At 36.3% G+C, this 14,769-nt stretch overlaps 1 protein-coding gene across 4 annotated transcripts in view; it reads right to left on the bottom strand.

Moving 5' to 3' along the window:
• Nucleotides 1–14,769, bottom strand: part of ATF7 (activating transcription factor 7) — an 81,252-nt gene that overhangs the window by 23,059 nt on the left and 43,424 nt on the right. For all 4 annotated transcript variants that reach the window (XR_003045619.1, XM_006904512.3, XM_006904513.3 and 1 more), the window contains 2 exons: nucleotides 4,754–4,850; nucleotides 782–900 (listed from right to left, as the gene is read on the bottom strand). Coding sequence is in view for 3 of the 4 variants with exons in the window: in XM_006904512.3 (XP_006904574.1) it covers nucleotides 782–900; nucleotides 4,754–4,850 (216 nt within the window). In the remaining variant the exon portion in view is untranslated. The remainder of the gene's footprint in view (nucleotides 1–781; nucleotides 901–4,753; nucleotides 4,851–14,769) is intronic.

Here is a 14,769-nt window from a genome sequence, read left to right as displayed (position 1 = left end):
TAAGTGGCCTACATATAATTGAACATACTTTGTAATAACTTCCACCTGCTGGTCCTACTTCTACTTCTGGGCCTTATATATAGGATATAGATATTATCTTAACCTCTTTATATATAAAACCTCTTCAAATGTTTGAAGACTGAACTTTTATTCACATTAAATCTTCTCTCTTCCAAGCAAAACTTCTTCGATTTATTTAAATGTTTCCAATTCTTTCTAATTCTTTCACCGTCCTGGTTGATCTCCTTTGGAAGGCACTAAGAACATCCTTCTTTAGATTTAATGTCTTCAATATTACCAGAAAGCTACTTGAAGGTAAGAGCCACACATACTGAAATGAAGAGTAGAAATTCAATAAACGTTTGTTGATTGGCTGACTGAACAAAAAAAGTCCAGGTGAGAAGTCTGATTAGCTCAGAAAAGAGTGAGATTTGCTCCCCCCCCCAATCTAACAAAATATGAGTAATTTATAATCTTTCAACATCTTTAAATATTCAAAGTAAATAATTTAAATGAATAAATTACTGAACTAAAGCTCTACTGGAAGTAGATTTTTGATGAAGATAGACTGATTTTTGATGAAGATAGACTTGGGCTGATCTATTACCTAGACCCCCTAAAGACCTAGATGGCTGACTAGGATTAGTGGGTACTACGTGGTTCTATAGAACCAAGCCTGTAATTTTGTACATTAATCAATTAAGCAAGTTATCCCAGGGCATAATGAGAATAGCCTAGATCTGAACACCACCAGTTTTTCAGCAAAATACCAGCCTCTTACCTTTTTTTCATCTTCATCTGCAGCTTTCTTGAATTCATGTTCAAAGGAGTTAGCTAGTTCATTGAAGAGCCCCACCTCCTCACAGTTCTTTAGGAATCTAGTTGGAGTAGGAGTCTGATCTGTAGACATGAAAAGAAAAGGAAATTCTATTTTAGTCTGACCTGAAACTAAAACTTGAATGTATATAGAGAACACATTTTATTCTATTTGGAGAGAGTCTCTGTTGGGGCAAATTTGCTTTATGAAGTTCTAGCAGGTAAAGGCTGGTGCTAAACCACCAGAGGGTGTCTGTGCTGTGTTGCCTCAAGGCCAGCAGAGGGAAGACAGAACAATGCTTTGTTGTGTGACTATCCATGTAACCAATCTTTCTTCCAGAGGCGGTTTCACCTCCCTCACCCCCAAATAAAACAAAACCAACCACCCACCCACGTGGAGTTTGTGAAACTTCCAGATTTGAAAATCAAGTATAGTTAAGCAACATTCTCTCTTTAAACTTATTCCCTGTCTAAGTCTGAAGTGAGCAGGTATAAGCAGATAGACCTTAAAATCTGATGAGAAGAAACTGAGGATCAGATGGTTGAATTTGCTTGCTAAAGCTATCAAATTAGAAATGGTGCCTTATCTTTCAGTGGTCACTGACGTAAGGGTCTGTTACCTTCTGAAGACATTCCAGGCAAATCTAGGGGCTGGGGAACAAGACAGCAAGATCGTGAGCTAGAAAAGGAAACTGCAAACAATAGAGCTCATTTCACAGAGACCTAGGCCCAGAGCAAATTCCGGAAACCAGGATATTTGGATTTAGATTTGCCAGCCAAAATATCCTCTCGGGGGCTGCACAAATCTTTCCTCAACACAGTGCCTCTGTCCTTGGGAAGAGGTAGGGTCTCAGTAACCCAAGGGAAATTCTCAAGCAACTTGAATTTTAGATTTGAACTTCTCTCTCCCCATCTTGCTTTTCCAGTTTTTCTCTTAGGTCGGTTGAATCTTGTTCCTTGATCCTAACTCTATTATGGTGGTTTTCCTTGGAATTCACCTCACAGATTCATCTCATATCCCAAACCACTAGAATGAATGACAGAAACAGAACAATGTTTAAATAATATTTTAAGGAGTGAGACCTGGGGTTAAAATCACTCCTTCTAGTATGATCGATTGGGAATAGTTCAGTGGGATTTTCCATGGAAACAACATAATTAAAAAAAAATTTTAAACAAAACCTCTTCTGAATCAGAGTGTTTAGAAAAGTTACCACTACCTCCCAAAATAGTTTTAAAAGCTTCTCTGGCAGCTTTGGTTGGCCAACAATAAAGCCACTCTCTCTCCATCCCCGGGTGAGTGGAGGTAATGTCCTTTATGCTTAGACAGAACTTCAGTAAGGGCACACAAAAATTCACAACTCAAGTGAAACAGGATGGGGCAGCCAAGGGTATAGCTATGGCAGAAGAGGCTTTGGATCTCTGATCTAAGGCTCATACAAACTTCTCCCATTTCTGAACAAACAGCGAAACAGCCTAAAAATGTATAAGAAAATCTTTAGCCTGCTCTGATGATTCTGAAACAATCAACAAGTGTTTATACTTTCTATGTGTTTTGGTGCTACATACATTCACTTATGTGTAAATGTGGGGAGAAGAGAAATAGGAGTATAGAAATTTTGCCCAAATACAAGACGGGGCTCTTGCCCTAGAGAATGAGAGAGTGTTTTCTAGTTGAAGAAATAAAACTAATATATACAGATAACATCATAGTATACAAAAAATAGGTGCCAGGATAGTATACAAAAAATAGGTGTCATGTACAGTAGAAAATAAAATTGTTGTAGAAATTAAATAGACAAATTAATGATAGAGTAATTAGGAGGTTTCAAGAAGTGGGACTTTAGCTGGACCTTAAAGAATAGCTTTAGATGTCAGAGAGAAGAGAAGATTGGGACGATAAGAGGAGTAAGAGAGATGAAGTCATAGAGAGAGGCAAGGTATGGGCACCATGTATAGATTAGGAGAAAAAGGTATGTCTAGGTCAAGAGATAATCATGTTAGATATATAAGTTGTACATAAAGTTGGGAAGTATCATGAGGCTAGGTTATGAAAAGCCTAAATATCCAAGTATAAATAATCTTAAAGCAAAAGAAAATGGGAAGATAATGGTAGATTTTTGAGCAGAGGAGAATTTAAGGAAGACTGGCTTTTCAATAAAATACAAGATGGATTATAATGACAGAATAGTCAAGAAGTCCAGCTAGGAGACTATGGAAGAATCCAAGTATAACGAAGATGGCTGCAGAGAGCAGTATGGAACAGAACAGAAAGAATTTGAAGAAAGAATAAAACTCAAGATTTTGAGAATATTGATATCACTGAATAAGGGGATAAGGAGTTGCTTTAGGGGACTAAGATAAATTCAGTCAAAGACATGAATATTTGAATGATAGAAAGATGGCCAAGTTAGCTGTTCAATTAAGGGTTGGAATACATGTGAGACCTCATATCTTACTTTACATATATGAGAATTACCAGCCTAGATAGCATAGCTGAAGTCACGTGCAATGGGATGAGTACTCCAGAACAGCACGCAAAGAATAACAGGAAAACACTTTCTCTTCCTGGGGCTGTCCTATATCAAATTTTTCTCATATTCCTGGAGACTCTGCAAAAGCCTTTCTACCCATTTGTAATAACCTCTCCAACTTGATAACCTTTGCCTCAAATATACCTCTGTCATAAACTGTCTCTGATTAATTCTACTTAATATTATTTCTCTTAGTATTTTTATTGTTTGTATTATTCACCTGTATTTGACTGTGAATACTGATTTTTTTCATATATATATGCCCTGACTTAATAAACTTAAGTATATATTACTTATATATATATATTTATACCCTTTCTACCCTTTTCTAAGACCTCCCCCAGGCTTTCATAAGGATCGTTAATGACAGTGTCCCCACTCATGTCTTTTTCCAGACATTGCAATATACAAGCTCCTAGCAAAGAACCTAGTGTTCACAGCAGATATTCAACAAGTATTTGATTAATTAATAAGGAATAGGAGCTCTGTCAGGGCAAGTCCCTTTCTCCATATATGAAGAGAAGGTTCTTTCTCTCTTTCTCTATATCTCAAGTGGCATTTTGGCCAGGAGCACTTAAAGAAACTGCCTTTCCTGAGTTATTAACGGATGTAATAACCACCAACTAAATCCCCCATTGGTTAAATATTGAGGTAAGCTTGCTTAACTCAGGCGAAATTAGAAATCATGGTATCAAAAGAAGCAGTTCACTTTAGTTTGTATGTCTGTCTAAACAAAAATGGCACAACAGAACTGCTATGCAGTTTGAGAGACGTTGTTGAGAATGGTCCCTTGAGATGGCATATGTAAGCAAGACAATATCTAAAACAACCGATGAGAGGTTCCAGGTCAACCCAAATTGGCTTAGAAAAGTCCCATTGACTAAATGTCTTGTTTAAGCTTTGGAAATGTGCCCTCAATGGTATGTGGGTTCATAAGGGAAGCTGAATTTCCGAACTGATAATCCGCCTGCTAGGGGAGGGGTGGGGAGTGGGACTGACACCCGGTAGAAGAGAAGCAGCCAGACTAGGTTGGCTTCCTTGCTTTCTTTTGTTCACCTCTTCACTGTGGGTAGGGAGAAGTGTCAAAGGCATGTTTTGTCTGTCAATCTGCCAAAGTCTTAATAAAAAAAGGCAAGGAGGGAATAGACTGAAAAAGACTAAGACAAAACTTCAACACATCTACCCTCAGAAACCACAGAACTCGATTTTGTGTTAAAAACAGAGTGGAGGGCACACAACAGAAACTTGGGAGCTTTTAGTGTTCCTTTTTCCTGATTAAATGCAGATCACATAAGGGCTCCTAATGGGAAAAAGGGAGTATAGCTCCCGGTACATCTGGTCCCTGGTATTAATCTTAACCGTCTAGTGATATTAAGGCAAGTGGCTTCTGGGGCAGCAAATACCTGCAATGATGACCGAGTCAGTTCGGGCTGGGCCAAATTTCAATGTCATCTCATGCTTGTGTTTATGAACTGCCAGGTGGTCCTCATTTGTAAATCTCTGAAACAAAACAGAAACGGAGATGTGAAGAAAAAAAAAGGCAATTCAGTGCCCTTTTAAAATGTCCTACCAAACATCTTGCAGTAAGGCTGGTTGCTAGAAAGAGGGCTGGACGGGGAATGGAAAGGAGAAAAAATTCGAAGTGATGGAAAAGGAGAGGCAATGGATTTAAACAGAGAAAACAGGGAAGGAGAAACAGAGGCACTAGAGAGCTGCGAGGAGAGAGGAAGAGAAAGATAGTAGCACCAACTGCTCTGTAACGTTAGGTCCAAATGAGAGAAATGGACAGATTGTTCGTGAAGTGGGATCCAGCCAGGAGGCTCCAAAAGAAAAAAACAAAAACCAAAAAAACATTAAGGCAAACTTGTAACAAACAAGGGGAAAATAATTTTTAATAATAATAATAATAAAGAGAGAAGAAAGGAAAGGCTGGGCACTCATTGGTCATCACAAAAACAGGAAATTCAGAATGAAGCTTTCCATATTGGGGCTGAATTGGACTATTTATGAGGGGTCTAACAGGGAGATAAATTATGCAGGATTAGGAGAACCATTTAACTTCCTGGCCCACACAATGCTGCAGCAGGCGCCTGCCCAGCTATTTGGATCAGGGTTTTAATGAGTCAGGATGGAGCTGTAGAGGACAGAGGCCCAATGGCCAGCAGTAATGGCACACACACCAGCCCCATTGGCCAAATGCTGTCGTGGGCAGTCCGCCTGGGCACCATCAGCCATAAAGGGACAAGTGCAATGCTGCTGGCTATAGAATGGTAGAATAAAAATGCAAGCAAAAAGTTGTTTTTTTGTTAGGGTAGGGAGAAGCCTGCAGGCAGGATGAGGGGAAGGGAAAAGGAGATTTTATAGATTTTATTTATTTAGGGGTTTGGGTGAAAGGGCAATGAAAAGGTGAGGCTAGGTCTGCCTCAGTTTATGACGAAGGAAGACAGGGTTACTGGACAATAATGTATGCTTCGACCCCTTCTCTAGAAGGGGGAGGTGAAGAGAACAGATGAACAGCAGTAATTCAAAAGAATGATACCCACAAAATTCCCTTTGAGGCTGGCTGCCCATGTTCCTTCATTAAAACATGCTGCAACACAGTAACAGCTTGAATGCTGCAGTTTTTCACAGTTCCTTCACCAGCCAGCTCTGAAACACGCTTCTATTTGTCTTTTGTTTCTAAAAAAATAATTTTTTTTTACTTTCCTCATTAGATACACATTTCCCACTGAACACTATACTTTTAGCCCTTTTTTCCACAGCTTTTCTTCATTGCAAACTAAATAGACAGGAGTTGGCCCCATCCTAGCCCCTATCCAGTCAAGAAAGTAACACTGAACTGTTTCTTTTATTTTACCAGAAATGAAAAGAAACTTCCCCCAAGTTTGCTCTGAGCCCTATCATAACTAATGCCAGTTTAAGATCTAAAATTTTTCTAGGCTAGGCATACAGGCCTAAAGGGCTAAGGGAATTTTCATTTAAAAGTATAAAGAACTAAGAAGTAAAACAGTCAAAAGAAGAATGCCTTAGCGGTTTCCAATGCATCTGGGATAAAACTGAATAAAGTGGGGGAAATTTAACAGAGAACTTTAGTGTTCTATACTGTTGGTTAACCCTAAGCTAAGCATCAACTTTTTCGGTCACAGATTTTTCCCTAAGGGAAAAAGGGTGGGGAAAGGAGAGAAGTCTGTTAACTAGGGGTATGGTACTTACAGGGTAAACAAGTCACTAGAGAGGGTCTGGGATTGCCAGGTATTAATTTGGTAAAAAGAAATGAACAGAACCTAGCCTAAGATGGATAAAAAATATTTTAGAGGGACAGGAAGAGTAGTGGATTAGGCAGGGACATACATTTTCAAAATGCACTGGAAATGTTACAACAATTTTTTTTCAAGAATATGTCTATAAATTCTTCAAGGAAATTTCATGTAGGTAGCTTAGAAAATTTTGCATAATGTTCTAGAATCTAGAGGAATGACTTTCAAGCAAAAAATCTTTTTCTACTGTTAGAAATCTAGTTTGCTCAAAATTGAGCTGGGAGATTTTAAACTTCCAAGTTTTGCTCTGGTTAGAATTCTTTAATATTTTAAAAGGTAATTCTCCTTCTGTTACAGCTTTGCTACACAGTCCTGACTTGTCTTATTTGTCCTCTAGTTCTCGGTCCTCTCTGTTGCACACTCCCTACTACCTTCTACTTCACCCAGATCCCCCTTAAGATATTTTATTTTCCCAAATCGAAAGTTGGAGTCTGAAGAGAAATTAAGGTGGCATCAGCATCTCAGAGGGTTTGATAACTGTAAACATGGATAGGAAAAAAATTACATCTTTATTCTCACTAAACTCTAACTGCATTTAACATTACTAATTTCATAATAGATATCATACTTTCATATCACATTATAGCTATCAAATATCTTAAAGTATCCTTTATACTCACCATTACTTTGAAATTATGGTAGTCACCAGACCCATCATTAAAACTCGTTATTTAATGCATTAATTAAAAAATGCATGAAAATTAAAATGTACATATATTACATTATCAAATATTTAAAAAATTTTTGATAACTGTATTTAAAAATAATTAGTTTCCTTTGTAATCCTATGTATTTTATTAACTTAAAAACATTCTGAGAAGAGGTTTAATAGGCTTCATCAAACTACCAATGGAGGTCATGACATCACAAAAGTTAAGAAACCCTGACTAAACTGAGTAGTATGCTTCAAAGGAGGAGCCAAATGGGCAGAATTTTTAGAAGCAAGGTCTGGTCTTGGATCCAGTCATCTTTCCCTGCAATTTCTAACACAATTCTTGTACGGCTAGAATAGGAGGGGGAGAATAAAAGTTTACTAAAGCTTTTTATCAAAGTGAATGTCAATCTGACTATTATTTCATTGTTCCTTATATTCTCTCATTTATTAATAGTTAACTCTTAATTCTCTACATTAGTCTTGAACTGCATACTTAGGAAGTTATCCCTCTGAAAGCAAATTCTCAATTAAAATATCTAAAATTATTAAGTGATAAAAAACTTTGATTTTTAAAAATATATTCTATTGAATTAAAATGGATGAATGAGCTCCCCAAAAGATTTCCTTTGTGAATTGTTGCGCATTAAAAAAATCTAACTGTTCACTTGTTAATACCCTTAATGGGTCTTCCTTTGTTGTTTGACTTTTACCTATGACGGAGGTTTTAGCAATGAGCCACTCAGGGAACACTCACTCTGGTTATAGGGCAAATAATGGTAGTTTTCAATAAATTTGTAAATATTAACCATTTCCAAGACACAGAGGTCTATTATCATTTAAAATGGGGGCTGAAAATTTTTTCATACTGGATCAGAAAGGCAGTTTAGAAGCCTTGAGAAGATTTGTATGGTAATAAGTTTAGAGTCTTATTTTGCTCAAGTAAATGATTCAGGACAGTTTATTAGTATAAACGGGGGAGGGAAAGTATTATGTGCTAATATGCACCCTATCTAGTGACCAAGATGATTTAGATCGGCCCTATCCAATATGGTAGCCACAATTGCAAGTGGCTATTGAGCACTTGAAATGTGGCTAATCCAAATTAAAATGTACTGTAAGTCAAAAGATGTACTGGATTTCAAAGAAATGTGAAATATCTCATTATGTTGATTACATGTTGCAATGAGAATAGTTTGGATATATTGGGTTAAATAAAATATTAAAATTAATTTCCCTTATTTTTACTTTTTAATGTGGCTTCTAGAAAATTATAATTACATCTGTAGCTTGCATTTGTGGTTTTCATTATATTTCTTTTGAACAGCTGTGATCTAAATAATATGCCCAAAGATCTGATAGGAATTTTAATCATATACCGATCTTGAATCTTTCCCCCAAAACCGATTTTCTCTAAATGAACTTTATAAACTATATAGCAGTGACTCTCAACCAGAGGTAACTTCACTCCCCAGGAAACATTTGGCAATGTTTGGGACATTTTTGTTTGTCTCAAGTAGACAGATGCTTCTGACCTCTAGAGAGTACAGGTCTAGGATGCTGACAAATTTCCTATAATGCACAGAACAGCTACCCCAAAACAAAGAATTATCTGACTCAAAATGTCAATTGTAACTCTGTTGTGAAACCCTGCTACAGGGTTACAGGGAAAGACAGAAACAAGAAAAAAAGACTGTTTTTTAGTTTTTGCCAAATGGCTAACACATGTTTTTGGATTTGAAACTTGGAAGGAAAAGAACAGGCAGAAAACTCCCAACCTCACTTTATAAAATGGCTGATGTACTACAGATCTGAAACTACTTAGGGAAATTAGGATGATGGAGACAGAAGGCATTGTAATTGGGAGAACAGATTAAATGGAATTCTCATGCACTGCCATGTTAATAACAAAGAGATAATGCAGAAGAAGCAAATCAAAACAATTTTGGCTATTTCTGATTTTCACTCCCTGATAGAGAAAAAAAATAGTGAGAAAGGAGATTTTCTTAGTTTAAGAAATGGTAAGAAGCCAGTCTGAGGAAGTCAATCTGAAAAGTGGTATTAGTCGCAGAATGTGCGGGAAAAGTATAGTTTCTTATTGACAATTTTCCATGGGAGATCTTTGGTTAAAACACTTTCATTTCCAGGAAGTTTCATTCTTGCCCATCCTCTGCGATAGGAGAATCTGGAATCCTACCTACTAGCAAACTGACTAAATGAACAGAACTAAGTAAAGAGGAATGCCTTGAAGAACACAGATGGTGGGAACTGAGTATCAAGAATACATTTCAATGAATGAAGTCTTAAGATTTTTGATTTAAAAAAGTGATGTATAACATACTAAACACGAATCTTAAGTGTACAGCTCAACAATTTTTTATATAAGTATATGCCTGTGTAATCACAACCCAGATCAAGGGGAGTGGAGGGATGGGCAAAAAGGTGAAGGGAATTAAGAGGTACAAATTTCCAGTTATAAAATAAGTAAGTCATGGGGATCTAATGTACAGTATAGGGAAAAGAGTCAATAAGATCATGGTAACTTTGTATGGTGACAGAAGGTTACTAGAATTGTCATGGTGATCACTTTATAAAGTATACATAGATGTTGAATCACCCTGTTTTACATCTGAAACTAATATAATATTGTATGTCAACTATACTTTAATAATAATAACAAAGATCTCTCATGTCCTCAGACTTGCACTAGGAATAACAGTATTTTTAATTATTTAGGAAATCCAAGGTTTTATAAATGTAAGTAAATTTAATAAAATAATTATTGTTCTCTTCAAGGAAAAAAAGATATGAAACATTTCAGACATCCCAGAAGATTTCCTCAAACCCTTCAGCTTTTAAATGAAAGAACTATTTGAAACTGTATAGTACCTGCCATAGAGCATGTATTCAGCTAGTTCTCTCCTCTTTACTTTTTAAAATCTCAAGGTAGACAGGTATTGTAGTAAAAATTAGTTTTTCTTTGCAAAATAATTCTAAACAAGTCAATGTTTAGGGAGAGTTCTTCTCTCAATCTCATTAATACTAGCCTCTCAGAAGCTTTTGGAAATAGCAGTACTGTTTAGAAGAGAAGGCTCTGGGCAAAGGCTCAGGCCAAACTACAGCTAAATTTTTGTCTGTTGACTCTGAACCAGGCACAGGCATATGGACATTAGAAATGTAAGAGTTTCAAGCTAAATCTTTGGTAAAGTATTGTGACCAACGAAATTTCTGTATAATATGCACTCAACCCCCAGCCAAATTCATTCCTGAAATGTTGTTTTTGGCCATCACAGTGGATTTGTCTCACATTTAAAAAGGCTCTTATATCCTGACTTATGATTAATTCACGTCCCTTTCCTTGTTTTAGAAGAGTAGACTAGGGGAAGGAGACAAATCAGGACTCTTAGTTATTGGAAAATGAGCTCTGAATGCCTAAACTATCATGGAACAATACAAGGAATTGAGTTTATATTTGTGATAGTCTGAAAAGTTATTTATACTGAAACCTAACTATCCCCTTCTCCCAAGTTTCTGGGTTTGGCAGGACTTCATGGACAGAATAGCTTTCTTTTATTACAGTATCAAGTACTCTTGGACATATTTTGATGAAGGAAAACAGTATGAAAAAGCCAGAGAAAATCTGAGAAACTATGGGGAGCAAGCTCTAGCATATAGTGATATTGGTGCTGAGCAAGGTGAAAATAACTGACCTTTTCTTGTAGACTATTTAATCACTTCAATTGATCACATATTCTGAAAGAAGAAACTGGGAGATCTGCAACAATCTTGATAAAGATTCTCACCCTCACTGAGTGCTTCTATTCCCAAAGCAAGATATCATTTAAGTTTGGGAATTTTTTTTGGACTGAATACACACACCTCAAAGCCAACATAACTTTCATCTGTACCTTAGTCAATCCTAGGCTCCTGCTCTCTACTTCAAGATGCTACTGTTTACTAAATGAGTCACATATCCTGCTTTGAATGCTTCATGAATGTTGAATGAATCATTTCAAAGTACAGAATTATTCAACAAATAAATACAACCACAGCAGCAGCAGCTCATAGGCTGCATGTGTGAGCAAGGTAATTTATAGAGGAAAAATAAAAACAGGAAACTTCTTCCCAAAAATACTCTAGAGAAAATGTTGTCAGGGGAATGAAGGAGGACAAATTAAAGGAGGGGAGAACCCACCAAATTGTACCTAAGGTAAATTCCTTTGTCTGTGTATTGAAGAATTTTCAGTTTGGGGAAAGCTGTTTGAGTATCTTAAGGAGAACCCTCTGACTAAATTAGTCCATTATAAAAAGAATGAATTTTGAGAGCTGAGATATTATTTGATAGTTGGTCTAATGGCAAAATCATCTGGCAAAATATAAGTTCTCGAGAGCAAGCAATGAAGTATTCTAAACACCTAGAACAGTACCTGCATACAGTAGGTACTTAATAAATATTTGTTGAATAAATTCCAACTAGCATATCTCACTAAAGTGCTACAAAGCATCCCGAACTTACAAAACTCTTGTCCCATGTGTACAACGGTGGGAGAATTTTTACCATCCATATCCAAAAGGAGAGCTGATATTTTATTTATTTTTATTTATTTTCTGAGAGTTGATATTTTAAATACCGGCTCTTTCCTATGGAACTAGAGGCTGGGCGTAGTCAGAATCAAGAATACCCTAATGGAATTAGGAGCTTGGAATAAGAAACAAATAGAACTTCAAAAATTAAGACTACAGGAAAAGGTCAAAATGGCAGCAAAGCGGATTTAAATCATTGGAAAGAACTATAGACTCTGAGGGGAAGTGGGTTGAAATCATTCCCAAAGATTTTAAAGGAATGTTAAATGCATAGTTTCCTGGTCCTCTTGTATTTTTGTGACTTTATTTTCTCTTATTTTTCTACTAATGCTTTCTATCCAGGTCAGCCTTTCTACTGATCTGCAAAGTCTACTTTTCAATTTTTTACCTCCACACAATCCCCCTATTCTCAGATATGTTTTCCCCTCTCCCTTCCGTTTATCCAAATCCTACCATTTTTCCGAGGCCCAGGTTAAATCCAATTGCTTTTTGAAAGCTTCTCTAATGACTCTACTCTTCGGTAGTCTATCTTTCCTGAACTTGTATGGTACTTGACAGGTTTGCACCACATAATTTAGAATTTTAGTTTATATGGTCTCTTAGTTTAAAGTAGACTGTAAATCACTAGAGGATTAAAAATGTAACCTACGCTTATTCTTTACTCTCCTTACCTTCCCCATGATGGGCTTGGCCCAGTGGTGAGCACATGGTAGGTGCTCAATAAATTCTTTTTCAGTGATTGGGTCAAGTTTTATATAGTGGCATGAGAATAACTGTTTAAAAAAAAACAAAAAAACAACTTTTCACTTTTGGATTCTCAGATCATACAAGGCATACTTTCAGAATGTGTGTGCCCTGTTATGGCCTTTGCATCTCCATTTCCAAAGTATATTTCATTATGCAAGTAAGTGAGAATGAGTTTATCCTCCTCACTTTTTTGTTAGATACCAGATTCCCTTTCTTACAAAAAGGTGCCTAAGATAATTGCAGTGTGCTAGAGTTATACTGCTGTTGTATGAAAGGACCCTGGTGTTATGTCTTGTGGGTCAATTTATTTTTTTCAGGTATCTGATTCCATCACCGAACTTTATTACCAACTAAAATGCTTTGTGCAAAAAATGTCAATTCATAAACAACAACCTTTTTACTTCTTCACTCCCCAAACCACTAATAGTAATTTTAACTATATTCTTTTAAGCATTTTCTTTTAGGGTCTCAATTACTTTAATTTTATAGGGAAGAATATCAATATGCCACAGGAGTCAAGCTGTGTCAAGAACTGGATTCCTCCTTTTATAAAGTTTATCTCTGTCAAGAGGAAAAGGTACATTACAAACAAGATAACAAACTGGTGAGAGTGTGTGGAAAAAGAATATTAAAACCAGAGTCAACAATGAATTGCTGGATCATCATCATGATCTGGGATTAATATTAATGTATTATTCTACATCATTCAGACCATTGATATAACATTCCTCTAAGTAGTATAAGTTTTGACTCAGTCACACCAGATCACTCATTTTTATTTTGGTTCCTTGTTCCCCTCTCTTGCTTATGACAAATGCAAAGAATCATGATTCTCATGGGTAATGTCTTATGCCAAGTAAGTTGCAGATACCCAACAAATCACAACAAAAAGGAAACTGAGCTCCAAAGGTGATACAGGCCAACTCTAAGAGATTGGGCAGTGTAGGAAAAAGGGTGGCAAATATAATTTCTTACCAGTTTAAGTTGGGAAAGGTAAGGTATTCTGTTTTAAAATCTCGCTTACTATTTGATGGGATTGAGAAATACAATCTTACTTCAGGTTTCAATGTGAGTAGCCAAAGTCCTGGTCATCTCGACTTCTATGGGAATCCCTGGTATCACAGGAAAGTAGGAAGTACAAATTTTCGTATTTCTTCTACTTTCTTTTAATTTTAATTTTTCATTGTGGTAAAATACTTATAACAAAATCTACCATTTTAAGTGTACAAGTCAGTGGTATTAAATACATTTACATTGTGTGACCATGACCATCATCCATCCCCATAACTCTTTTCATTTTCTAGAACTAAAACTCTATAGCCACTAAATAATAACTCCCCAATCTCCCCTCCCCGCCCCATCCCCTGGCAGCCACCATTTCACTTTCTGTCTTAATGATTCTGACTACTCATATATGTGAAACCATACAGTATTTAGCATCTTTTGTGACTTATTTCACTTAGTATTTCTTCACGAGCCATCCATGTTGTTGCATACTGTAGAATTTCTAACCTTTTTAAAGATAAATGATATCCCATTGTATGTATATACCATATTTTGTTTATTCATCAGTCGACAGATACCTGGGTTGCTTCCATGTTTTAGCTATTGTGAATAACACTGCTATGAATGTGGGCATACAAATACCTCTTCAAGACCCTGCTTTCAATTCTTTTGGTTATATACCCAGAAGTGAAATTGCTGGATCATATGCTAATTCTGTTTTTAATTTTTGAGGAACCACCATACTGTTTTCCACATTAGCTGTACCATTTTACACGCCCACCAACAGCGCATAAGGGTTCCAATTTCTCTACATCTTCTCTAATGATTGTTTTCTTTTTTTTTTTTTAATAGTAGCCATCCTAATGGGTATAAAGTGGTATCTAATTATAGCTTTGATTTGCATTTCCCTAATGATTAGTGATGTTGAGCATCTTTTCATGTGCTTTTTGGCCATCTGAATATCTTCTTTCAAGAAATATCTACTTGCCCATTTTTGAATCAGGTTGTTTTTTTGTTGTTGAGTTTTAGAAGTTCTCTATATATTCTAGATATGAGTCCCTTATCAGATATATGATTTGCAAAATTTTCTCCAGAGTAGGGTAGCCTTCCTACT

The sequence above is a fragment of the Pteropus alecto genome, unplaced genomic scaffold, assembly GCF_000325575.1.
Source record: "Pteropus alecto unplaced genomic scaffold, ASM32557v1 scaffold220, whole genome shotgun sequence".
Lineage (NCBI taxonomy): Eukaryota > Metazoa > Chordata > Mammalia > Chiroptera > Pteropodidae > Pteropus > Pteropus alecto.
This window is presented reverse-complemented; position numbering and strand designations above follow the sequence as displayed.